Below are 26,660 nucleotides of genomic sequence, written 5' to 3' on the forward strand. Positions count from 1 at the left end.
AAAATTGACTTGGCACATAGCAAGTACAGTGGTACCTCTACTTACGAATGTCTCTACATACGAATGTTTCAGGTTACGAAGCGCCTGAACGGGAAAATATTGCCTCTAGTTACGAAGGCGTTTCAGGATACGAAGTCAAAAATACAGTACAGTAGGCGCTGCTTTTCGCTGCTCCCAGAGTTTCCCGAACGTAAACAAACTTGTAGCTGCTCTGCCATTGGCTATCGCCTAAAATCTGCCTGGCAACCCTTTGCGTATGCGTGTATTCCAGCATGCTCTTCGTGTCCCCGTCCCGCTCTGTAAATATAGTTATACTGTATACAGTCTATGGTCTACGAAGTGCTCGGACAGTGTTACAGTACAGTACGCGTGTGGATTACAGTAACTTTTATTCACAATGGACCCCAAGAAAGCAATGAAGAAAAGTGGACAAGGAGAAAAGAAGAAGAAGAGAGTTTTTCTGGCCATACAAACAAAGCAAGAGATAATAGAAAGGTATGAAAAGGGGATGCGTTTGATTGATCTCGCAAAAGAATATGGCCGTAATATATCTACGATCGGCACGATAATAAAACAAAAGAAAGCCCTAAAAGCTACGGCTCCTTCCAAAATGTCCGAATTTTGCGGGGCTTGGAACGGATTAGCGCATTTACATTCAAAAGGCGTCTCTACTTACGAAGGTTTCAGGTTACGAAACTACTCCCAGAACAAATTAAATTCGTAAGTAGAGGTACTACTGTACTCCTCATGGGGAATCAGTGTGATTTTATGACGTCATAGTTGCCCTCGTTATGATGTCATAATTGCATATGTAGAACGCCATGTCCGATCAGTATGAAAAATTTTGGTCATCAAGGGATAAAATGATCCACAGAAAAAAAAAATTCATAACATCATCGGTCATGTGATTTGGCAGCTGTATTGTTTTTTTTTTGTTTTTTTTAAAAACCCTACAGAAATCTTCTCTGAAGTGACTGAACAAATCGAGGCAAAACTTTACACGTATGACCGCCTGTCCATGAGGAATAAAATGTTCACACATATATCATGTCATAGGTCACATGGTGCAGCCATATTGGATTTACCCTAAAACCTATAAAATAACACCACTCAAAAGAAGTCCTGGCGAGGGTCTGCAATCTCTGATTGCTCTTTTTCTTGTTGTAATATTTAATGTTCCCGAGAGCCAAGTAATGCGCTATATTTTCCTGGCATGTCGAAAAAACTACCTGGGGACCAGGTAAGAATGAACACACTATTTTGCCAAGTAATGAGCATAACCGCACTGTTATCCATGATACACAACATTGTATGATTGTTCAAATTACTTTTCATTGTGTAGAAAGGTTAGAAGTTCCAGACTGTCGAAACTGAACTTGAGTTGATGATTTCAATTGTTTCATGATTCGGGGTTAATGGAGAGAGAGCTGTACACAAATCACCCCATTTACCTTTCTCTCAAGGCCTATCCCCTCACTGAAAGAGAAGTAGCCTTCCATCCCTGCGTTGCTTTCACATCAGTTTATTCACAAACATATAGCTGTGATGGGACATTTAAAAAGCGCAAAAAGACAACTTTAAGGGACACCATTGCCTTTCTATCCACCAGGAATGGCGTTAGAGAGCTACTGTGAAAAATTGACCAAACCATGATAAATAAACTCATTTCACATGGTCAGGCAGTTTCCAACTCTCTGACTTGAGCACATCAAAAATGTGTGATGCAACTGACATTCGATCGTGTGTTCTCTTTGTAAATTGAACTCTTGGCAATAACAGCAATAATGCAGCAAAGGACAATTTATCAGCTTTCAATAAAACCACATCCCCAACATCAAACGTAAAAGCTTCATGTCTTTTGCAGATTCTAATCCACAGAGGCTTGTTCCACTCACTTAAATAAATCACAAACAATACACTCGTCACAAACATACCAATCAATACACCACAATCGCAAAAAGAAATGAGTAACACCTACAACGAAAGCACACTGAACATCGTATGTATGGGATGTGTGTATTCGGGCCATATATTTATTATGTATGTCGTTGAGGAGGTGGTGGGGGGTGTTAAATTGAGAATGGGAAGGGAAGAGAAGAGAGGATGGATGATAAAAGTAAAAAAGGTTATACGAGAGTGTAGTGGGAAGAGTGGAGAGAGAAGGGAAAAAGATTTGGGAAGAGGCATTCGTGAAGCATACCTGGGAAGTGAGGAATAAGGGAAGAGGTTGGGGCGAAAGGGAAGGGCAGTGAACTATTCCACCATATTTGTGTATACATAATAGATACATGTCCCCCCTCCCCCCCCCCGGGCTATTCTCGGCTCATGTCCTATATGTCAGGTGATGATAATGCAATAACCATTTCACGCACTTTCTTGTTGTCACCCTACATGGTGAGTCAAAGACCTCTCGGCAATCTTTTATATTATTCTCTTTCCTTCTTGGAGATTATCAACACTGTCATAATTGTTGCACGTTTCATACATCTCATTTCCTGTAGCCTTGTAGACTTCTAAAAGAAGGCCACTGAATTTCCTCTTCGTTGCTCTCTGAGTTTGGGAACTTCCGGAAGCGTAAAAAACTTCCATAACGCTTCTGCAGCTCTGGAGGACCACCCTCATGATCTCCATCCATGTAAAAATCACTTGGATGAAGTTCTCCTTTCCTAAAAAATGGCGTGCTTCCTTTTTCAAACTTTACCTTATCATCCACATTGTTTTGACCATTCTCTGGGGCACTATGCTTTTGAAGACCATAAAATCCTTTGTTACGTTGTCGTTCGTTGAATGTTATGCCACCATTATTGCTGCGAATAAAACCCCCATATCGCTTTTGAAGTTGCTCATTTCCTCGTCTTTGTTCTCCTAACTTTTCATCATCACTTTCTCGAATAAATCCCCCATAGCGCTTTTGTTCTTTTTTGGAAGCACCTGGAAGTTCGGTATCTCTCATGAAGTTCATTCCATTCTCTGGATAATGTCTCTTGCTGTATTCAAAAAACCCACCATATCGCTTTCTTTGATTTGTATTAATTTCTTCTCTGGGTTCATTTGCTGGTGGCTCTCTTTCCATTGCATCGCGAATGAAGCTCCCATAACGCTTTGCTTCTTTTACAGGAATTCCTCTTTGGACATCCTCAAACCCACCACCTATTCTGTCTTGCTGTAAGGTGTTGCGTGTGTTTTCATTTGGTCTTTCCCCCTCATCAGCTACTTCCATGTGTCTGTGATGGGAGAGTCTGTCAGCTTCAAGTTCTTTCATCAATTTCTCATGTAGAAAGTCATGAAGTGCATTCGCAATATCCTTATGGAGCTCTTCATCTCTGTCTTCTGTCCATTTGAAAGGTTTTTGCTTGAAAACATCACCAGACTCTCGTGCTTCTTCCATTTTAATGGCACGAAGCAGGTCATGGGTTGCAGCATTCTTCTCATTCAGTATTTTTTGTGCTTGGTCTGCATCAATGTCACGTGGCAAAGGGTAAGCTTCTTCCACTGCTCCTTCTCCCTCTTCTCCCGGGAATTCTGCTGAGCGTTTGGTCAGCCGTCTCAGCTTTATGAAGCTCATCTGTGGATTGTTGTTGCTCGCAGCTTGCAGGGAGTTTCGACAGGTGACCCATTGTGTCATGCTTGGAACTCCTCGCTCACACTCGAGAGTACATACCTGGATGGCAGTATGGACATAATGGGAAGAAAGACCATGAATGTTAACAAAGACCCACATAGATACTCAAAACTTAACTGCCTTACTCTTTCAAGGAGTGGTACAAAATGTGCAACGTTTTCCTTTTCATACGAATAATAATTTATAAACAAAACAAGTTTCTTCATGAAGTTATGTGAAATGATCCTTAAAAATGTTCCATATAATCATGGTAAGTTGACCTGTTGCAGTGAAACATTCTATTTTTGTAAAAAGACAATTCCAATTTTCTACATTCATAGAGAGATAGGCAAACAATTGTGATGAATGTATTGACCATGGTGGTCATTTGGAGACAAATCTGGGATTGGATGTTCACGAGGCATTTATCGAACTTTAACAAGGTCTTGAAATCAATGATGAACAATTTTGTCAGATTCTCGTTCAACCTGTACTATTGTATGGACTACATATCAGCAAAGGCAAAATTAACTGAGGAATCGATTCAGCCGTCCATTCTCTTAGGATGAGGCAGAGGTAGCACACTTGCCTTTGATCCGTCAAGTCTGGGTTTGATCCCCGACCTACACTATAAACTATCGGATTGGTGCTTCAAAGGCAGGACGTTACATCAATGCAATGTTCCTCGGATTGATGTCAAGCCGAGTGCCCTGTCTGTCAACATTAGATGGACATTAAAAATCCTGCGGTGTCTTTCGGGAAATAGTGCACGAGTTGTCTCTGGCACGCTTAACAAATTACAAATCCCTGCTGCAGTTGAATGTCAGGCCAATTGCTATCAGTATTTTGAAGACTTGGGCCAATCTTACATACTCTATGAACTGTCAACGGTAAGAACACAAACAAGTTCTATGCAGCTTTCCAGAGTAAACAAGTGGCCCACACGTATTAAAAGAACACATCTTGCCATCTTGGTTTATGAGTGTGGATGCAATATGAATCAGGTAATCCCTGTTGTGTCCTCCATATTATTTAAAAGAAAGGGATATAGAAGAATTAAAAAAATCTGAGGCACAGGAGGAGGTCACTTAGTCAATCATGCTTGTGCTTTATGTACGTACACACCATTATTAGTTTTAACTGGAATTGGAATTCCAGAAAAGGTATCGTCGAGCACCGTCTGTCCGTCCATCTCCTCCTTTGACTTCTCCGGTCAAACCGCTGAGCCGATGTGGCTGAAATTTGGCAGCATGGCTCTGCTCCTGACTGGTAACGGGGTTTGCATTCATTCCAGTCACGTGAATTTAAGGAGGTGAAAATGGCGGACTTAGTAAATTCCTTCAAAAATATTCTTTTCTGCAACCACCAGTCAGAATGCTACCAAATTTGGGTTACATTAGGCCAGGGTAGAGATGTTAAATTGCAGAGATCATGCCAATCACATGACCGGAAGTTGTCAAAATGGCTAACTTTGTCAATTTTGGGAGAAATTGCATAAATTCCTTCAAAAATCTTCTTCTCCTACCCACCAGTCACAATGCTACCAAATTTTGGTTACATTAGGACAGGGTCCTCGTGTTAAATTGCGGGTGTCATGCTGATCATGTGACCGGAAGTGTGTCAAAATGGCAGCCGCAGTAAATTTTTGGGAAAATCGTTTAAATTCCTTCAAAAATCTTCTTTGCCAGATCCACCAGTATGGATGTATAATGTATATACATCATATGTATGGGAGGTATATATTCGGGCCAAATATTTATTGTGTATGTCATTGAGGAGGTGGTGGGAGTGTTAAATAAAAGAGGGCAGCACCACATGCACCCTGCAGAAATGTCTGTAGACAGAATCGTACCAAATTTGAGTTACATTAGGCCAGAGCCCAGAGAAGCTACAGGTCCAGTGGTCTTACTTTTTTAAATTTACTTTATTATTTTTTTATACAAAGTAAAAGCTCGTGGAGGAGATGGAATATAGAATGGATCAGGAAATAACAGAACAAAACGAACAGCAGAAAGAGAGTTGTGAAGCACACCAGCCGAAGGGCCAAGGCACAAAATAGATGAAGACTTGTACAAATAAGGGATCTGGGGGAAAACGAAGGGGGAAGTGGAGGATGCACAGGGTAGATACAGAAGCAAACTCTCAGGAAGGAAAGACTGGAAGTTTGGAAAGAGGGGGGCTTGGATGTGAGGGGGAGAGGGGGGTTAACGGGGGTAGCAAAAAAATCATGGTTTTGGTTTGTGGTTGATCTGAGATGGTAGTAAAATGTTGTCTTGAAGACCTGGAGGGAAGAATGAGATTTAACATGGACAAACAACCATAGGTTGGCAACCATTGCACAAGCAATGGAAGTTAGTTCCACAGGTGGGGAAGAAGAGAAATGAATGATTGGAGGTGAGCAGTGATTCTGGATTTTGGGAGTTTCATCAGAAAGGGGTTTATGATGCACCACATACACCCTGTTGAAACCTGGGGTTGGGGGGGGGGAGTGCAAGACCAAAAAGGAAGTGGTAGAAGACAGACCACCAGCCTGTCTGTGATGTGAAAGAGATAAGCCCATAGACTCAGCTTCATCTTAAATTGGTAAGTGCTCAGTTACCATACATGTGCAGCATTGGACCGCATTCTTTTAATTAAGTTAATATCAGTTAAGAAGCACACTCCTTTAATAGTAACTCGAGAGTTGATAGAATACGTTACCCCATGCTGTCTTGAGAAACAAGGACATGAGCGAGATATACGAGCAGCAAATTTGGTTGGTAGTGATGAGGTAAAATGCCGTAATATTTTGTCCAAGTACTGCTAAATAGAAGGGGTTTGAAAGTCCTAAAAAGGTGAATTGTGTTCTACAGTGTTCAAGTATATAATTTAATTGAAATAAATAAAGATTTTAAAGGTCGTAGAAAAAAAATGCAGCATCTTCGACACCACCTGATCCAACATGTCACATTAGTGCTTCATGCCTGTTGTTTGTGTCCTTTATGACATTGTTAAAAACAGTGCGTTTCCTGGTTAGAATTATTTTAAATTTTGTATGACTATCAGACAGGCAGGCAGAGTAAAAAAATAACAAGCTCGAATGAGGTGAGATCCTCGTCCTCTTAATGATGACGTCATAACAACGAATATGTCGTCATTGTGATGTATCAGGTTTGCGATAAATTATCTGTGCTAATGCCCAGCTTGATTCCCGCAAACAAAATTCAAACAGCTTGCCTAGTTTCGGAGATAATGGTATCGGCGATTTCCATTAGCGGCGATATTATGACGTCAACTTTTTTTCTAGGAAGAATTTCCAAAATCGGAGATGGTTACTGCCTGCGCGTGGGCTTTCTGCATATACATGGCAAGTTTCACGAAGATCCGATGAAAACTCTGGGTTGTGAAACAAAAAATGTCAAAAAATAGGAATGACGTCATAAAAATAGGAATGACGTCATAGTGATGTATCATATGTGCGGTAATTCATCTCTGCTAATGCCCTGTTCGATTCCCACAAACAGAATTCAAAAAGCTTGCCTAGTTTCAGAGATAATTTTTAGGCGATTTCCATTAGCGGAGACATTTTTACGTCATTACTTTTTTTCTCGGAGGAATTGTCAAAATCGGAGATGGTTACTGTCTGCGCAGGGTATTTTTACATATGTATGCCAAGTTTCAGGAAGTTTCGAAGAAAACTGTAGGATGTGAAACAAAAAAGTCCACAAGAACAACAACGTGAGTGAGACAGAGATCCTTGACAAGGATCTAAAAAAAAGGTATCTCACTCCTCTCTTCGCATGTGCGATCGGGGACGAATTAAGAGCCAAAGTACTGCGAAAACTACAGATCCCTTTTCCGATTCGTGTTCAAAATATCACATTCCATTGAAATTAAGTTGTTCCTTGATCATAAACTGATGTCTGCAGACAGACAGACGAAGTGAACCAATTCCTTAACCCTGCTCTTCGCTTCACGTGCGTGTCCATGGGGTAATTAACTTGCATATCCCATATAATCTCTCAACAGTGAATTCATCCAGAACAATAACAACAATGATAAAAGCTCCCTTATGAAGAACTTCAATACAGGAGGAGACCATTAGACCCATCAATCCTGCGTAATAGTTGCTTGTCCGTGCTCTATCCTTTTTAATTGCTGAGTGTCAAACAAGGAAGCAGCAAGTACCATTTTTAAGGTCTTTGGTACGACTCTGCCAGGGTTGGTTCGAACCGCCGACCTCCCAGACTCAAAGTGGACATTCTTACCATTACGCCTCCTAATCTAGACACTAAAACACACCATGTCCTCCTCCTTTCGAAATATGCTGTTGGATTTTAATGGTCTACAACTTAAATGCAGAGAGGAAAGCCGGCTTTATGTCTCCCGTGCAAAGGATGCCACTTTCTGAAAAAGGACACCCCTCACAGCAAGCACATAAGGACAGTTTCATTCAGTTTCAACCTCTTCATGAGCAGTCAGCTCAAAAATGAGCATGTGACCAACTGAGCTCTTATGCAGTCCCTGGATGAAAAAGGTACACAAAGCTATCTATTTCCATGTAAGGCCACATCTATTTGTAACCACTAACACTATCATTCGAGATGCACCATGTTGAAGTCCTGAAACGGCCTCACAACATGTCCTTCCCATAATATTTTGGCTCTTGCTCAGTGTGAATCCACATCACTTATTAATGTCGTCACGTCTTTTAGACTCTAACTGTTCTGCATCCATTGCTTATCATCCATGATGACATTTCACACCACAGGATTAATTAGCACGACACAACTCTGCCCTGTGAATGAGTTCCTTACTTGAGTGCTGAAGTTCTGTGGAGCCAGCCCAAGCTCGGCACACTCAAGACAGTGTCTCTCACACAGACGGGTGCTGGCGAGTGCAACATATATGGTGCCCGCTACCAGGAGTACACCTGTCCACGACATCTTCTTGCTCATCTGCAATGAAATTACAAATCCTATAATTACAGGTAAAGAAACCACTCTATTTTAAAGATGTGTCTCGTCACATCACTGTCTTAAGCAGGTAGCCCATAGAACAATATCACACACATGATATCTGTGTATCTGTTCCCCTTCAATCTGTTGTCAGTCTGTGAACTTGCTGTCCTCTGTTGTTTCACTGCTCCATGTGCATAAAATTCTGTCTAAAAAAATAACAACAATTATAATCAAAAAAAATGAAAACAGTTCCAATCACAGAAGAATTGCACTCAAATATGCTTTTACTTGAAAAAGGGAAACCCTATGTTGAGAGGAATTCCCTGAAAAAGAACTTCATTGCAGGAAGAGACCATTTGCCCCATTAAGCCTGTGTAATGCTGGCCACCTATGGTTGTTTGTCTGTTCTCTATCCTTTTCAAATGCAAGCAAGGAAGTAGCACGTACCATATTTTTACTCTCGCGGAAGGAGAGGGTATTGCATTTGTGTCCGTTTGTCTGTTTGTTATCTTGCCAAAACGAAGTTTTTGCAAGATCTGTTACTTCGTAAGTTTTTTTTGTTTGTTTGTCTGTAATCATTGGATTTTTCACCTTTATATCACTCTGTAGAGCACAATTCTCATCGGAAACTCTTGTGGGTACACATATCGTAGTATTATTACAATACCCTTCAGCACACATAAAGGTCAAGGTCAAAGGTCAAGGCCACTTTGCGGTAAATCATGTAGGTCGACGAAACCCTTATTTTTTGAGTAATTTTGATCGTATCATCTCCAAACTTTATGGGAATGTAGTATATGGTCTGGCACTCAGCTGATTAGTTTTTGGTGGCGATTGGCCTTGACCTTCATGGTTAGCGCCTGAGGTCAAACATATTTGACCCCAAGGTCAAATTTTCAAGTTTTACGAACCATATCGTGTAGTACCTCAAATTGAACACCTCGATGAGTGCTTTCTAGATATGTCAAGCTTGAGACGTTATGACGTCATTTGGTGACGTTATGAGGCAAACGCATATTTTTCATGGTTACTCTGTAGAACGATTCTCATCGGAATCTCTCGTAGGCAGATGTTCCTCAAGGAGTCGCTCCTGGTGGATAGCAGCTCTGTTCACCTCAGTGTGACCTTAAAGAAGTCACACGTGGTCACCTTTTGGCAAGATACGGGTCACCCTGCGGGTGACATTTGTTGATTTGTTTGTTTGTTTGTCCGCACAGAACTTTGGTGTTTTTCTCTGCAACTGCTTGTTGGATTGAGATTAAATTTTCACCATAGGAGCAACTAATCATGCAGAATGTTCTAACCATAATTATGGCATCATAGGGCACGTGGTGTGGCAGCCATGTTGGAAAAACCGAAAAACTTTGGACATCTGTATCTCTGAAACTGCACCAAGGAAAACATTGAAACTTGGCACATGGCAAGTACTCCCCATTGGGAATGTGTGATTTTATTTTATCACATAATGGGTACCTTCGTTGTGACGTCGTAATTGCCTATGTAGAACGTGACATCTGATCAGTATGAAAATTTTTGTGGGTCATCTAGGGTTAAAATGGTCTACAGAAAAAAATTGATGACTTCATCGGTCATGTGATTTCACAGCCATGTTGTTTATTTTTTTTTTAAACCTTCAAAAAGCCTCTTCTCTGAAATGGCTGAACAGATCAAAGCAAAACTTTACAGGTATGAACGCCTCTCCATGAGGAACAAAAGGTTCTCACATATGTCATTGGTCACAGGGTTTGGCAGCCATATTCGATTTACCCTAAAATGTATAAATATCTTCTCCAGAATGGCTGGATAAATCAAGGGGAAACTTTACACAAATATTCCCTAAGCCTTGGGTGTACAGGTTTTTAAAGGAATAATTGATAGGTCACATGGTTTGGCAGCCATATTGGATTAAAGAAAAATATTAAATAATGTTTTCTCTGGAACCGCTTAATCAATTGATGTAAAACTTCACAAATATGATCAAGTAGTGATGGGGAATACATGTTATAGATTACAACTTGATCAGATGCATGGTCTGGCAGTCAGAAATATTTTAAAAAATGATCTGGGTTTTTAATAATTTTTTAAATAAGGCTGACTTAGCTGCCTGGATGGCTTTGTGGGTAGAGGAGTAGCAGCTGAAATGTGAATCATATCCAGATTCCTCCTGATGACTTCATCTTTGCTTTTTTCTTGTTTGGGTTCCTTCTGATTACTCCAATGCAGGAAAGACTGTACCAATTTGGTCTTCCATTTGATTTTAATTGAATTTATTTTAATCCCATTCTGAATTCAACTCAATAATAATAATAATAATAATAATAATAATAATAATAATAATAATAAATGTCATGGGTCAGGGTCAGGTGTAAAATCAACATGGGGTTGCATCAAAGTGGGATGTCTTAGTACCTGGTCATCACTGCCAGCAGTTATATCGTGGTAGTTGTAATTATCTCTTATTGATTACACAAACACCACACAAAACAAGTTCTGGCGAAGGTCTGAAATCTCTGATTGTTCTTTTTCTGGTTTATAAAGTCTTTGGTACGACTCAGCTCGGGTCAAGTTCGAACTGCCTACCTCCCAGACTCACAACGGAAACCAACCATTACACCAAGTATGATATCAGTTATTTTTCGCTTTCAAGGCAAAATGTGTGAACGCATAGTTAAGTTGCATCTGTAAAGTTACAGGGTCGACTCCCGACAATTCAAATGGTTGGTTTTGGAGATCATGACAATTGGGGGAAATTAAACTCGGTAAGAAATCTTCTTCTTCATATGCAGCCTGTGGCTGGTGGTTGCATCATTGCTTTAAGGCACAGCTATGCCACTGATGAAGTGCACTGGTACTCATTTCACCGACCTCTGAAGGTTGGTAGGCTGAGTCAACTCCACCTGGTGTTAATTCAGGGGACAACAGGGCTCAAACTCAGGACCCTGGGATCCCAAGCCAGCCACTCCAACTGATAAGACAACACCAGGCTTGGTAAGAAATAATATAAAATTATTTTTCAATTTGCATTGGCCTGATTAGCAGTCTCCATTGAACCAATGGCTCATATGATGCTCAGAACCCCAGTTAAAATCATGTGTACGATATGTATTTATCCATCATCTACCAATATCTTTATACTCCATATGGAGGCACACCACTACTGCTGTCTTTGTCCCACATGTGATTTATGTACAAGCTCTTCCATGAGCTGTTGATCAACATATTAAAAATCCAAATGACGATGGACAGAAAAACATATTTAACACGACCTATTTTTTCTGCCACCCAACTGGGCATCAGCCAGGCTGGGAGCTTGTACTTTGGTCTCCTGTTCATTCGTCCAATGACGTGGAGTGTGTGTGTGTGTGTGTGTGTGTGTGTGTGTGTGTGTGTGTGTGTGTGTGCGTGTGTGCGTGTGTGCGTGCGTGCGTGCGTGCGTGCGTGCGTGCGTGCGTGCGTGCGTCTGGAGTAAAAATAAAATATGAAAATTTAAACACATTGGTGATTTTGATAACTTAGTGTATTTATTTAAACAAAGCATTAAGCTGAATTTTTTCTACTGTTCAGATGATTATATTTGGTGAAGAAAAGATAAAGGAATGGGCAGAAAATGGAACTTGATTTGGCACAAGGCCGTGCTCTCTCATCCAGTTTTTGCCAGTCATGACGATAGAGTCGACAGCGGTACTTTTTTTTTCCAGCAATTACGGATGTAGCTTGTTTTTTATGGTTTTGTGCGATCTGCTTTCATGACAAAATATTCATTTAAATATACTAATAGTTGCTGCAATACATTAATAGTCGGGAGTGGCTGAAAACGAAGAGGTATGTAGACAGCACACATGGATGTGGCGGGGTGTGGTGAATTGAAGGACGTGACGCGCGATCACATGTCGCGCGGCTCGTGCACGGGATAGATAAAGCCAAGATTCCGCGCGGTCGGGGGGATTGTCCCAGGGGCATTGTCATTTACGGCGGCGGTTCACTTGGTGCTCGTTGAATGGTGAGAATTGAGAGTATACCGGACTCCGTGCTTATGCTGATTTATTTTGCGGTGATCTACTGCACATGTATACATTGCTGCTTATGTACTCCTTGCTGCGTCTGTATCCCCTGATGTGCCCGTAGAAGCAGCTTCAATCAAGTGGAATAAAGCCTACACTCTGAAGGTTCTTCTCTCGCTTTCATTTCACGGGGTTTGCGTGTGCCGACATGCTGGAGGTTGGAGGAATGCGTATGAATTGGGGCAAGCAGGCTTTTGTGAGGGGTAAGCGTGGGTTTTAATTTTCAAATGCTCCCACCCAGTTTTATACAGAACACGGTGGTTAAAAAGAAAACATTGCCGTTTGGGTGCATTTTATCACCGGTAATACCATGGCACGCTGCCTACCCTTCCTTGACACTGCCTTCCCTCCCACTCCCCTCATACTTTCTTCCCTTGCCATTACACTGCTTCTGTTCCCCTTATGTTGCCTTCCCCTCCCCACACGCTACCTTCCCCTCCCCTCACGCTGCCTTCCCCTCCCCACACGCTGCCTTCACCTCTCCTCACGCTGCCTTCCCCTCCCCTCACGCTGCCTTCTCCTCCCCTCATACTTCCTTCCCCTCTCCTCACACTGCCTTTCTCTCCCTTCACGCTGCCTTCCTCTCCCCACACGCTACCTTCCCTTTCCCTCACATTGCCTTCACCTCTCCTCACGCTGCCTTCCCCTCCCCACACGCTACCTTCCCTTCCCCTCACATTGCCTTCACCTCTCCTCACGCTGCCTTCCCCTCCCCACACGCTACCTTCCCTTACCCTTACCCTCACGCTGCCTTCCCCTCCCCTCACGTTGCCTTCTCCTCCCCTCACGCTGCCTTCCCCTCCCCTCGCGCTGCCTTCCCCTCTCTCGCTGCCTTCCCTTCTCTCGCTGCCTTCCCTTCCTTCCCCTCATGCTGTCCTCTCAAACCCCCTCCCCCACCATACAACTCTCCAGCAGTTGATGATAGGAAGGGTGTTAAAGAATGTGTGAATTGGACAAATGAAAGCCTTTTGTTTTGGAAATAGGTGGGTGTCAACATCGGTGAAAGAGGTGGGTGCGGTAAATGATCCACAGCCCTATTTGACCATCAGAATAACTGCTCATGAAAAGCCCACGGTGGGCTTAGTCAAATGTCCTGTAAGTCCAAGGTGTAAATAAATCGTCCACTTCCAAGCCAATGTGTCCTGATGGAAAGGGGGTAGACGAGCCTCTGTTAGGCTAATGGCTATCTCGCGTGCATCAATGTGTCTATCGTTAAGAGAAATAGGCCATCCCATAAGAAAGGGAATCTATTCTATATCCTCCAACGCATAAAAGTTAGAATCCCACCAGACATGAGGATGGGTCTATCCTTGACATGCATTTAGGGAAATAACTGTCTGAGGACCTAAATGTTTATATGCATTAGTCGGATCCGATTCTGAAATATATATATATATATATATATATATAAATATATATATATATATATATATATATATATATATATACATATATATATATATATATATATATATATATATATATATATATACATATATATATATATATATATATATATATATATATATAATTATGTTGACTCAGCCTGTCATACTTCCGAGGTCGGCGAAATGAGTACCAGTGTACTGGGCAGTGTATACCCCGGTTAAAATAGGTGTACCATGTGCCTGTGTCGTAAGAGGCGACCAGGGTTGCGTCAGGAAGGGCATCCGGTGTAAAACATGTGCCAAATCACAATGCGGATCATAACGGATGATCCGCTGTGGCGACCCCAAACGGGAGCAGCCAAAAGAAGAAGATATATATATATATATATATATATATATATATATATATATATATATATATATATATATATATATATATATATATATATATATATATATAGGCCTGTCTGTTTGTTTGTCTGTTGTGTTATAACTTGAGAATGGATTAACAGATTTCAATAAATCGATCCATGGTGGATTCAGGGAACTCCCGGGAAGGTTTGTGATGAATTTTTTTTATGGGTACATGGGTATACATGGCGAAACTGCAAACACCAACTTGCAACGCTGGTTATCCCCGCACTTGGATTCCTTTTTCTTCTTGCCCTATTGATTAGCCATTAGAGCAAAGATTGGTATTTCCATCAGCAAAGCAACGGGTCTTGTATTCCAGTACTTTATGATCACTGCTGTCAACATACTACCTTAAATTATTTATATACCTATTACCTTTACATTAATTTATTCATTTAATTTGTTATTTAAATGAAATATACAGATCACATTTTTAAAGTGGTGCAGCTGGGGCTGTGTCCTTGAATGAGGACTTGCATTCTTAAGAATTTTTTTCTTGGTGATGTTGCATGTTTAACAAAAAATGAAAAAAGGTTTGTTGACTGGGGTGGTGGTATTTAACCCTTTGAACCTGAGCGGGTGTTTTACCAGCAGCTATTCAAACCTCCATATGCCTGAGTGGCCGGATTTTTCTCCAGGGAGCCCAGGGTTGGGGAGCCGAAAATCCAAGGAGTTCAAGATTCAAAGGGTTAACTAACTTCAGTCACTGATCGAATGATGTGTGCTTTGACAAAGCCAAGCCAGGCTCAAACAGTGTGACTGCAGGCTCAAAGGCTCCTATCATTGTTTGGAGGGTCCATATTTACCTCTTCCACTGAAGATGAAGGTTGTGCTTTCATTCCTGTCTGTTTGTCTGTCTATCTGTCTGTCTGTTTGTCTGTGAGCAGGATATCTAAAGAAGTTGTGGACAGATTCGGACGAAAATTAGTGGACAGGTTGGTTGTGTGATAAGGACTAATTGGTTGGATTTTTGCGAAGCTCCGAATACTATAATATTTTTCAATGATTCTTCACCATTGAGTGATACGGCTAAACAAGATATACAGTAACACAATCTCAAATAGTTATGGACGGATTTGGATGAAACCTCATGAACAGTTTGGCTGTTTGACAGGGACAAATGTATTCGATTTTGCTGCAGATTCGAATCCGGAACCGGATACGAGAATTATTTAATTTTCAAGTGATTCTTCACCATTAAGAGATAGGGTCAAAAACGATATGTATTGTAGCATGATATTTCAAAAACGTTTTGGATGGATTATGACAAAACTTGTGGATAAGTTGGGTAGATGACAAGAACAAGCTGATTCGATTTTGGCTAAGGTGTGGATTCAGATCTGATCTATCAGTGGAGTACAAAACATTCAGCCTGGCAGAGGTATGCTCTCTACCAAGTGCCCGTTCTAGTTGGGGAGCCAATTTTGAACATAGTCATGTTTCTGCAAAGGCCTCTATGCATTATTGTTGTCATTCAGTTTACACAAAGCGCATTGTTTGGAGTGCCAAATGTGCTATTGCCCCGAGGACACGCACATATCACATGTCGAGGCACAGACCATAAAATCAGAAGTTCACACTTCCATTTTAAGAGTGAGATGAAGTATCGTATTAATTTGATGGAAAAAGTAAGCTTGCAGTACCAAGTAGGTAGTTTCATCCGGTTATCAAGCTGTATCACATTCATTGAAACGAGAAAAATACCAATCAATGGGGCAATCACTCTGAGGCTGTACCCACCAGCGATGTCTGTTTTCATCCAAGCAACAAAAGTCATGATATACACATTAAATTAATGCAAATCAATGAATATAAAGGGGGTAAGTAATGCATAGGAATCAGTTTTTTTACACCACCATAGTTAACACGTTACATTCGTTCTTCGTGTCTATGATCTGTTGTTGCATACAATCGCTAAAAAGAGTAAGTTTCCTGGTTTGAATGATTTTAAATTTTGTTTGACTGACAGACAGGTTAAAAAAATTCACTTACTCTGTGCGCATGTGCGATCCGCATGAGATTCCGTACATTTTTCCCAATTCAGAACCAAAGTACTGCTAAACTGCAGGTTCATGTTTCGATTCGTGTTACAAAATATAACATTCAATCGAAATCAAGTTGTTCCTCGATCATAAACCGTCGTTTGTAGACAGACAGACAGACAGACAAAGTGAACCAATTGCTTAACCCCAGTTTCCGCCTCGCGCATGCACGGTAACAAAGCACCTGCAATGGTTGAGAAAGCATGTGGACCATCTTAGTTCGGGGCAAGGGATCAAAACTGGGAGATGGGGAGGGGAGGAGGTCGGCATGGAGGGTCGACACAGTAAACGGATACTGAGTCGAGTGAAATGGCTAGTTATTCATCTTTGTTCAGGTTATAGTGTTTGTGTGCATTGGCAGACAATTCGAACGCCAGGTTGAACCCCCCTCCCCCCAAAAAAACTGAAGGTCGACAACCCAGGTGGCTATCGACACTAAACGGAATCTGGCTAGCTGTCCGACAGCTGGCAAGGTGTCTAACCTGCAGAGTCAGTCCGGCACGTCCTTGGATACCTGGGAGGGGTATGCTAACCGCCGTGGGAAATGAGGTGCATGCAAAGCTGACCTTTCTGCCGCTAGCCCTTCATCGAGCAAAAGAGGTGGTTCTTCCTCAATTTGTGGACAATAATAGGACCCCCCACTCCCTTGTTTGCTTTTATCAAGTGTTTGAACTTGTTTTTGTTTTTGTCAAAACTTGTTTGTTGAAAACCCTTACAGGTGAGTGATGGATGTACACAACACCAGATCAGGTAAACATGCAGTTTACGGATCTTGCTTTTCCACAAGTGGCACAGAGAGATTTTTTTCAGCAATTCTTCTATAAACTTGGTGTGAGTCATTACATGGTAAGAAGTGGTGAAGATTAATTGCCATTTTCAAGGTACTGTATAGAAACATCATGTTAACCGTATGTAGTCAGAAAAGCTTTTGCTCGATCCTAAATTGGTTGTTGTATGTTTATTAACGATAGTTTATATATTTATCGTCATGTTTTTTACATAAGAAATAACTATGTTCGAATTGATTTATCGCCCCAAGTCATCAATGTTTTGTCTTCCCTGTAAATTTGTTCCCCAAACTTTTCCAACATTTAAAGTGATGTCCAAGCTGTCATCTTGGGTTATGCGTTGAGTCTGGCCTTTTAATCTCCTGATGTTTTCAGTTGGGATTTCGAACTGTCTTGCTTGTGAATACCCATGCACGATATAACCTACAGGTATGGTTTATTTTCGCAACACGAAACGTATACGATAGAGACATGGCGGAATATTAAAGAATACCCAGGGCCGGATTTAGACATGTGGTGGCCCCTGGGCAGCCTTCAGTAGTGGAGGCCCACCCTACCTTAGAATACTAAAAAGGTGACAAGACATATTTACAGTCATCCATAAAATATATTTTTCAAGAACAAAGAATCTGAACTTCGATATAAAATAGAGAATGAGATAAGATGCATATCTTCTATCGGTTATAGATGAATATCTTGTATCTGTTCCATGAACTACCAACTACCATTCAGGCACTCACAAATACATTTTTCCTTGCAATATTTTTTTTTCATGCAATATGTGAAGGCCCCCTGGTTGTGGAGGCCCTGGGCAACTGCCCAGCTTGCCCATGCCTAAATCCGGCCCTGAGACTACCCGATCAGGGGTTTGTGGACAAAGGTCCTGGGGTTGGAGTCATCAGCGGAGCGAGAGAAAAGTTTTGAGAGCGTGCGCGAAATGACGAACTCACCTGGCTTAGTTTGGTGTGCCGAGCCACCGCGAATGTACACCTCACCCGACCACGCACAGAGCCTTCCACGATCCTTTATACGGCCTCGAACCGCTCATCAGAGGGGAGGAGGACCACGCGTGGGCGGACTTAACGAGCACTAGGGTTTGGGTCACTCGGATTTCGACGCCTCGAGTCAGTTTAGAGATCGCCGGGATGAACTTCAACTCGTTCGCAAGAGGTGCCAGGATTGTGGTGGAGAGGGGAGGAGGGTTGAAAGCTTTAATTGGTGTCTTGTGATCTCTCTACCTTGGTGGCAAAGCCCATAACCCTCCAGCACACTCTTTCATGCATGCGCATCTCAAAGTCTCTCTCGACCACTCTACTCTCTCCCTTCGCACAATAGAGACGTTGAATTCCCGTCATTAAATGTTTGACGGCATTCCTTTGTTTTGTTCCACCGCTCTCGTCTCGAACATTCCAAACTCACCGCATCTGCCTGCATGAAACTATGGCAACATTTCTAGGTGTGAGTTGTGTCATACCAAGAAACGTAGGTATTCCTTGACATGCATACACACGCATGCAGGTGAGTTGTTTCATCCACAATTTTTGAACCGAAACACAAAGCTTGCATGGTTGTGATTTTTCTAAAGATGGAGATGCTGAGATTCGTGGAAGAGATGAACAACAGAGGATTGAAGTAGCAAGGAACAAGTTCGGACATTAGGGTATGTATCAGTAAGTCTGTGGTCGAACATGACCGTGCAGCTCTCAAATGGAATGGAATTTGTTATTTGATCGACACACAACGGCCAATCAATGAACATAAAAAATTGTCTTTAAGGCCCAAGAACAGTTGCATTAAAACAATATAAATACCCTTTAGATTTATTGAAAAGGTAGTCTTTGACATCCAAAGACTATGGATAACATACAGGACACTAGCGCAGACGGATTAACATTCTTGCTGAAAGAAGTGTGTACTTTGTGAGACGAAACTACCTGCAAAGCACCAAAATAACATTTGGGTCATTCCCCATCGTAGAACCTATGGGTGGAGTGTGTTCATGCTCAGCGATCCTTCCAACTTGATGAAATTTAGAAAATTGACTCCGAAATAATAACTCAACTAAAACACAGGGAAATCTGGCTGGCGGTCTCTGGTCTATGGTCTATTATGTAGGGAATTTCAAACGAAAAATGTTCATTATATTGAACAAAATAACCGATGAAGATATGTACAGAATATTGAGGGGGAGGAGGGGTTGGAGATGACGTCTCACCTTTCCTTACTCTAATCTGTTTCTTAATCAGCTTTGTAACATATCGATTACAGGTCTAACATGTCGATATATCTATACCAAAAAAGGCAAAAATCTCTCTCCCTCTCTCTTTGTTTGTATGTGTTCTATGCACGGCCAAATCTTTAAAGTTACAAACTTCAAACTCGCGGTACAAATAAAACTTTGTGTGGGGGGTAACATAGGCTATGTGACCGCGGCCTCACGTAGGGGTTTGGAGGGCCAGGACTGTGTAAATCTTCGATGTAAATGTGTACCGTGTAGCACCACCTGGTGGTGGTGGCAGAGAGAATTACAATTTCCATTTTCACCTTCGCAATGCTGAGGTTAAAGTACTCTTCGCAAGGGTAAATTTGTCCTCCTTCCCTTCCCCCTCCCCCCAAGCCCCCCTCTCCAATGGCAAGTCCTCAGTCAATATTCACGATGACTGTTCAAATGCCATTGCATCAGTGAAGTAATCCCCACTATTGCATACCAAGGCAGCATATAGTTTCTCTTGCCCAGGGTGGGGCAGAAGAGCTCCTTGGCCTGAGAAGGGGGCAGGAGAGTCGGCAGGGTGGGAGAGGGGGGTGGTGAATGATTTAAAACAATGAGTTGAGGTGATGCCGGTTTGAGTTTATGTAAACCGAGAAAGCGCCCACCCGTCATGTCCCAGCAAAGCCTGTCCATTTTTGCTTTTGGAAAAACTAAAATGAGGTGATGTAAGGAGCGAGGAGGGGGACATTATTAATGGGATATTCATCACAGCCTTTTTAGGTGCTGAATTGCGAATTATATGCAACACACTAAGAGGAAGATCAAAATGGAAAGCCCGTCCGCATTCAAAATGCAAAGCCGTTTGTATTCAGATGTCTTCTTCAGACGTATTCAGGGATGGACGCACATGGAAAGGAAATTGAAACAGAGCTCCAATCAACCAATCAATTAATCAATCTTTGTGATTGGCCACAAAGTGTTACTTATTCATGTTTCTCTTCCCACGCAGCGCTGGGAAAAATCTGCCATTCATAAATATCTTCCAAAGAGTTTGTTATGCTCTTGTTAAACCTGCCATTTGTAACAATCACATTTCATTTCATAAAGAGTTTCACATTATAACCATGAAACAAAGTTCAGAGGAAAAACTTTTTTTCAGACAGAACGAAGATATTAAGAGATATCATTGTACTTTGAAATGAATCACAAGGAAATTAGGGGACAATGAACAAATTGACACAGAATATGAGACTTGTAGTTGGGATATGGGAATCACAGCATTATTCTATGTCCTAAATTGAGAACACCAAACGAGCATCCTCTTGGAAGCTGGTGTTCCTCTGGCTGGCATCCTCTTAGAAGCTTGTGTTCTCCCTGCTTGTGTCCTCTTTGAAGTGTGATCTCCATAAATATCATTTCTGCTTCTCTGAAAAACCTTTGTTCCACTTTGCTAAATGACTGAATGACTTCACTTTACTTGGGACAGTTTACCAACCCCAGCAAGATAGTAAATTAAAATTGCATACCTGTCAGGAAATCTGAAGAAAAATTGAAAATGGTCATTGATTACGTGATTCCATCTTTCAAGAGGTTCCACCGAATAAACCCTGTTTTTGGTTTTCCTTCATTCTTTCGATGTTTATTCATTTTTGCTCATCAATGCCAGAACTGTGACCTTTCGGACATTTTGGCCTCAACATCAGGCACATGTTTTAGGGGAATGCCATTTTAAATTTGGCTTCATGGCACACTCCTCAAGCCACTTCCATTCTTGGCACCTCTCAGCTGCTGCAGAGTAATAGGAAAAGATTCCAAAAGCAATCCATACTGAGCTGAAGTGCCCTTTCTAAATATAAATCATTACAATGAAAAGTGATCAGTTGACTTTCAATGATGGTTAATTTTATAAACTGAAAGACGATAAGGGTATGTGAACTACCATGGGAAAGGAGTTGCGGTTGACTTTTTGAGTGTCCTCTTTTGCTTTGTTGAAGGGACAACACTTGAAATGCTAGCTGTACCTCGCTGTCCATAGAGGTTACCATACTGTTATCAGATTTCAGTTGATAAAACCATTGTTTAACTTGTCTGCTGGTGCAGACCAACATCAGACACCAGCCCTAACAAAGACTAGTATGCCATTGGTGCACTTTCAATTGCAGGCCTGTGTTTTGCAAACTAGCAGGGACCCACCGAACATCCACACAATGTAAAATGTGAATTAAAGTCCTCAACTCCCCCCCCTCTGCCCCCTCACAAACCCCAAGTCATCAACCTCCTCATTCCAACCCAAAGACTTCAATCCCCTCCCCACTTCAAGCTATCAACTCCCCCCCACCCCCACTCCTCAACCTACTCCCCCCCAACCGGAAGTCCTCAACCTCTGACCTCCTTTCCCCCAAAAGTCTCAACCTCCTTCTCCCAACTCTGTCCCATCCTTGTTTCCCACCCCCCCCCCCCACCCCAACTCTCTACCCTCCCCTTTCCTCCTCCCGCTCATAAAAGCATAAGGGCATTCTTACATCAATCATGACATATTTAATATCGTGTCACCACAATCACCAAGTTTGATGCTGTCTTACTTGGATCTTCCTTATGATGACTCATCAATAGACAGCTATCTCAGTGTTGTGCATTTTGTGTCACTGATAATCTCTCGAATAGCATTTTCACTAGGTTTGGTTAACAAAAAAATTAATAATAATAAAAAGTGCTTTTGATTACTACCAACCCACTTTTCGTTGCCTCCAATTTGCCACATATGTTTATTTACTTCATATAACATGTGAATTGTATGTCCATGTTTGTCCATGTAATATACAGTTTGTTTATAAATCCTGTATCTGCACACTATTCAACCATGAAAACTCAGAAGAAAACCAAAATGACGTACAACAACCTTCCATTTTTTCACCAGTGTTTTGCATAGGTATGAAAGTTTTCTTGGTGGACCGCTGCCTTGATCACCCTCAAACAAAACATGCATTGCTTCATTTCTTCTGCATGAGTTGTAATCAAAACGTACTTTTCTTTCATGATAGTCGACGTGTTGTTCCGTCCTCAAATGTACACCAGTAGCATGAAGCCTAAGGCTTCAGGCCTTATAAATGGTGGACATATGATTTGATTTTTTGTGGTTCAATTGTGGATGGTCAGGTCAGCTATCCAACCATTGGGTGGAAAGAGAGAAACATATGGAGAAATGCAGCTACTTTCATGTATAGATTACACTGAACAACAAATTTCAAAAATTTTTTTTTACTGGAGATGTGTAAAGTGATTAAGACTAATTTGGGTACGCTGATTTCAAAAATCATAACCGTTTTGCTGTATCACATCAGGATTTTCAGGAACAGAAATATTCCCATTCCCAGGATTTCAATGAAATTTACATATGTCTTTAACATGTCTATTTCGTACAATTGTTGTTAACTTGTGTTATATTTCTTTCTTTCAGATAAAGATGAGTAGGCGTTCCTGTACCAATCATCCTGACAACTTCTGTTATGTCTGTGGTCGGTATACCAAAAAAGATCAACAGCGAAGTATATCTACAGCAGTGAAAATGAAGGCCGCCTACTTTCACTACTTCGGGTGTAAGGTTGGGGACCAAGAACAGAGCTGGGCACCACACATCTGCTGCACAAGCTGTCACACAACCTTGACTCAGTGGTTGGTGGGCAAGCGCGCGAGCATGCCATTTGCGGTGCCCATGATATGGCGTGAGCCGCAGAATCATCATGATGATTGTTATTTCTGCTGCACAAGCATCGCCGGCTTCAACAAGAAGAATAAAGGTCACATCAAGTACGCTGACTGCGTCTCTGCTCGTAAACCTGTGCCTCATGATGACGAAAACCCCGTTCCAACACCTCCAGCTGATCAGAACATAGCTGTAAGCAGTGGTGAAGAGGATGGTGATGATGAACCTTTTGAACCCGAGACTCAAGAATCACACCTTCTGAACCAGGGAGACTTAAATGATCTTGTAAGAGATCTCTCGCTGTCAAAGGCGAAGGCAGAGCTGCTTGGATCAAGGCTGCAGCAGTGGAATCTACTTGAACCTAACACCAAGATATCCTTGTTCAGAGCACGTCACAGAGACATGGCTGAGTTCTTTGAGATGGAAGACACGATGATATTCTGCAGTGACATCAACGGTCTGTTGAAAGAACTTGGGTGTGATCACGATCCTGCAGACTGGCGCCTCTTCATCGACTCGGGGAAGAACAGCTTGAAGGCTGTTTTGCTCCACAATGGCAACGAGAAACCATCAGTCCCACTGGCTCACGCGTTCGGCATGACAGAGACCTATGAGACTATGCGGCAGCTGCTTGATTCCATCAAGTACAATGACTTCAACTGGCACATCTGCGGAGACTTGAAAGTGGTGGCGCTGTTGTTAGGGCTGCAGTCAGGCTTCATGAAATACATGTGCTTCCTTTGTCTCTGGGATAGCAGAGATGACAAGAATCACTGGACGAAGAAAGATTGGGAAGAGCGAAAAGAGCATGTACCTGGTCGACACAACGTGAAGCATGTCGCCCTTGTCGACCCAGCCAAGGTTTTCCTTCCACCACTCCACATAAAGCTCGGCTTGATGAAAAGTTTTGTACGTGCAATGGATCTGAATGGGCGTGGGTTTTTATACCTCAAGGAAAAGTTTGGCAACACCTTGTCGGAGGCCAAGATCAAAGCTGGTGTCTTTGTTGGACCGCAAATCCGACAGATTATGAAGGACGAAACTTTTCCGACAACTCTAAACCCCAAAGAGCTGGCAGCGTGGAGGAGCTTCAAAGCTGTGACGGACAACTTCTTGGGGAACGAGCGCGCGGACAACTATGAAGAAATAGTGCAGCAGCTGCTGGAGTCCTTCAGGAAACTTGGCTCCAGGATGTCCCTGAAAATCCATTTCCTACACCAGCACCTGAACTTCTTCCCTGACAACTTGGGAGCAGTCTCGGACGAGCACGGCGAGCGATTCCACCAAGAGATTTCACTCATGGAGACGCGTTACCAAGGGCGGCACAACCCGAACATGATGGGCGATTTCTGCTGGTTCCTGCATCGTGAAACTGACACAGAGCAGCACAAACGCAAAGCCAAATTCCTAAAGCATTTTTAATTACATTCTAGTGGAGTTTTTCTGTAATTTCTATAATTTTGAAGCATTCATGATGAAATAAATGAATAAATGAATTTTTGTAAATTTCATTGAAATCCTGACTTCTAGGCAATGGAAATATTTCTGTTACTGAAAATCCTGATGTGATACAGCAAAACGGTTATGATTTTTGAAATCAGCGTACCCAAATTAGTCTAAATCACTTTACACATCTCCAGTAAAAAATTTTTGTTGTTCAGTGTTATTAATAGCCTTATTATAAGGTTCTTCAATAAAGTTATTGAAGTAATATATGCTGTACACATCAAAAATAGAGTTGAGCATGGGCTCCATTTTCTTGGATGATGGCAATTACTGATAAAATTATTCAGAAACCTTAATGTTTATGAAGAATAAAAACATTTATTGGTAACGTATGATTGTTAAATAAATGATGAGACAAATTCATAGGTTTTGTCGATTTTATTTTCAATCACAAAATGAGGACGTCTGTAATGACATTATTTTACAACAATAAAAACGTGACTTTATAATGTGGCTCCTGGCAACACATTCTGTGATGTAGTACTCAAGATCCATGAATAATGGCATCCAATGATGTCATAATAAATATCTGAAGAGGTCAATAATGTGTGGAAGCACCATTAGAACGAATGACTGCTGCAACCCTATTCTCATCTCCTTGAAGAAGCTTCCAGAGAGAATATAAAGTGAGTTCTTGCCATTCCTGATGCAAAGCAGCCTCCAACTGTGCCGGAGTCTGCACAAGAGGGTCCATTTTCTTAATTCTACACCCAAGGATGTCCCAAACGTGCTCATTTGGTTTTATATCAAGTCACCTTGCTGGCCTGAACAATGTTGTGATGGCATTGTTTTGCAACAAGTTTGCAACTGCACAAGAACGGCGGGGGTCCGGCATTGTCGTCCATAAATACAGGTCTTGTAAGAACTGTACTTTTCACCTGTTAGGTTCTCCTGTACAGTAACAGGGTCAGGTTTACAATGTTAACAAGCAGCCCAAATATCACAATGGATCTGCCATCAAAGGGGATGGACTCTACAACATTCTTGGGTATAGAGGCATTGTTAGGTTGATGCCACCCCCAAATTCTACAATCAGTGGTGTGTAGGAGAAATCTACTTTTATCAGACCAATGGATCTTCCTCCAGGATATGAGATTTCATTGTTGATGTGCCCGCCACCATGCCAAGTGGCCTGTTTTGTGTTTTGGGGTGAGAAGAGGGTGTCTTATAGATATTCTTGCTTTGTAATCTGCAGCACGAAGACCCCTGTTTCAGACAGTTCTCATGGATAAACCCAAAGGAGATTCCATTGATGATGCAACACTATCCTTGTGCCAAAATAATACGTCTGACGAGCCTTATCAGAACTGCATCTTCTTTATCAGAGGTCAGCATCAGTCGTCCAAATCGAGAGCTGTCTTTAATATCATTGGATTGTTTATATTTGCTGATCATTCTACTGATAACAGCCTGATGGAAGCCAAATCTTCATCCAGTTTTACTTGTATGACATCCCAACATTGTTCATCCCCAAAATTTGCCATCTTTGGGTTTCAAGTCTGCTACGGGCAATATAGTTACATGTTCCACCAATGGAAGTATGCAAAGGTATGTGGTAGTTACCTTCTCCAAACCTTGAAAAGGTGGAAGTGTATTTTCTAAGTTCACACCCATCACTGTGCTGTTTGTGCTGGATCTGAAAAATTGCCTTGGTCCAGTGATGAATGGAAAACACAGCTTGTGCATGGAGGGTTTTTGAATTTATGTTTGAAATATAATTTGATTTTTATTCAAAAAAATTCACAAACAGTGATATTTTGTTGGCTTGCTTCACTTTCATCTATGTTTATATCTGCTTCATATAATGGAGTGCTGTAGTACTCCATCTTGAGTGATGATATGGGGAAAAAACTGGCCGCCCTTTCATATGCGTACATAGTGATATTATCTTCGAAACATGGCCTAAAATATAGCTTGCTTGCTTTGCATTTACAAAATTTAGTGGGGTTGGTCTAACAGAAAATTCATATTGGGATTAAAGGTGTTTGTTTTCTTCCAGTTCAATTTT

General features: G+C 41.6%; 2 protein-coding genes across 22 annotated transcripts in view; one reads left to right on the forward strand and one right to left on the reverse strand.

The window, feature by feature from the left end:
- Positions 1 to 921: 921 nt before the first annotated feature.
- LOC147027012 (uncharacterized) lies at positions 922 to 18,324 on the reverse strand. 2 transcript variants are annotated; one of them, XM_085883028.1, is made up of 4 exons: positions 18,185 to 18,270; positions 8,653 to 8,747; positions 8,398 to 8,538; positions 922 to 3,661 (listed from the first exon to the last, which is right to left on the reverse strand). In XM_085883028.1, exons 3-4 carry the CDS (start codon positions 8,536 to 8,538, stop codon positions 2,489 to 2,491), a joined length of 1,314 nt encoding a protein of 437 aa, XP_085739154.1. In that variant the 5' UTR covers positions 8,653 to 8,747; positions 18,185 to 18,270; the 3' UTR covers positions 922 to 2,488. The 2 variants fall into 2 exon arrangements, with proteins under 2 accessions (XP_085739154.1, XP_085739153.1); XM_085883027.1 differs by lacking the exon at positions 8,653 to 8,747 and having other exon boundaries at positions 18,185 to 18,324.
- A 152-nt stretch (positions 18,325 to 18,476) lies between these two features.
- Positions 18,477 to 26,660, forward strand: part of LOC147027013 (uncharacterized) — a 227,166-nt gene continuing 218,982 nt past the window's right edge. For 19 of the 20 annotated variants that reach the window (XR_015058612.1, XR_015058616.1, XR_015058618.1 and 16 more), the window contains exons 1-2: positions 18,477 to 18,716; positions 18,820 to 18,894. Coding sequence is in view for 1 of the 20 variants with exons in the window: in XM_085883024.1 (XP_085739150.1) it covers positions 22,907 to 24,568 (1,662 nt within the window). In the remaining 19 variants the exon portion in view is untranslated. Of the gene's footprint in view, positions 18,717 to 18,819; positions 18,895 to 22,900; positions 25,146 to 26,660 lie in introns of those variants that run through there. The other variant, XM_085883024.1, reaches the window with a different exon arrangement.

The sequence above is a fragment of the Eptatretus burgeri genome, chromosome 5 (genome assembly GCF_056783735.1).
Source record: "Eptatretus burgeri isolate ZD-2024b chromosome 5, Ebu_testis_v1, whole genome shotgun sequence".
Taxonomy (NCBI): domain Eukaryota; kingdom Metazoa; phylum Chordata; class Myxini; order Myxiniformes; family Myxinidae; genus Eptatretus; species Eptatretus burgeri.

Excerpts from the sequence above, each read along its gene's own strand:
- LOC147027012 (XM_085883027.1), bottom strand. The coding sequence starts at position 8,538 with ATGAGCAAGAAGATGTCGTGGACAGGTGTACTCCTGGTAGCGGGCACC. Across the intron at positions 3,662-8,397 it reads CACAGAACTTCAGCACTCAA|GTATGTACTCTCGAGTGTGA; the intron begins GTAAGGAACTCA and ends ACTGCCATCCAG.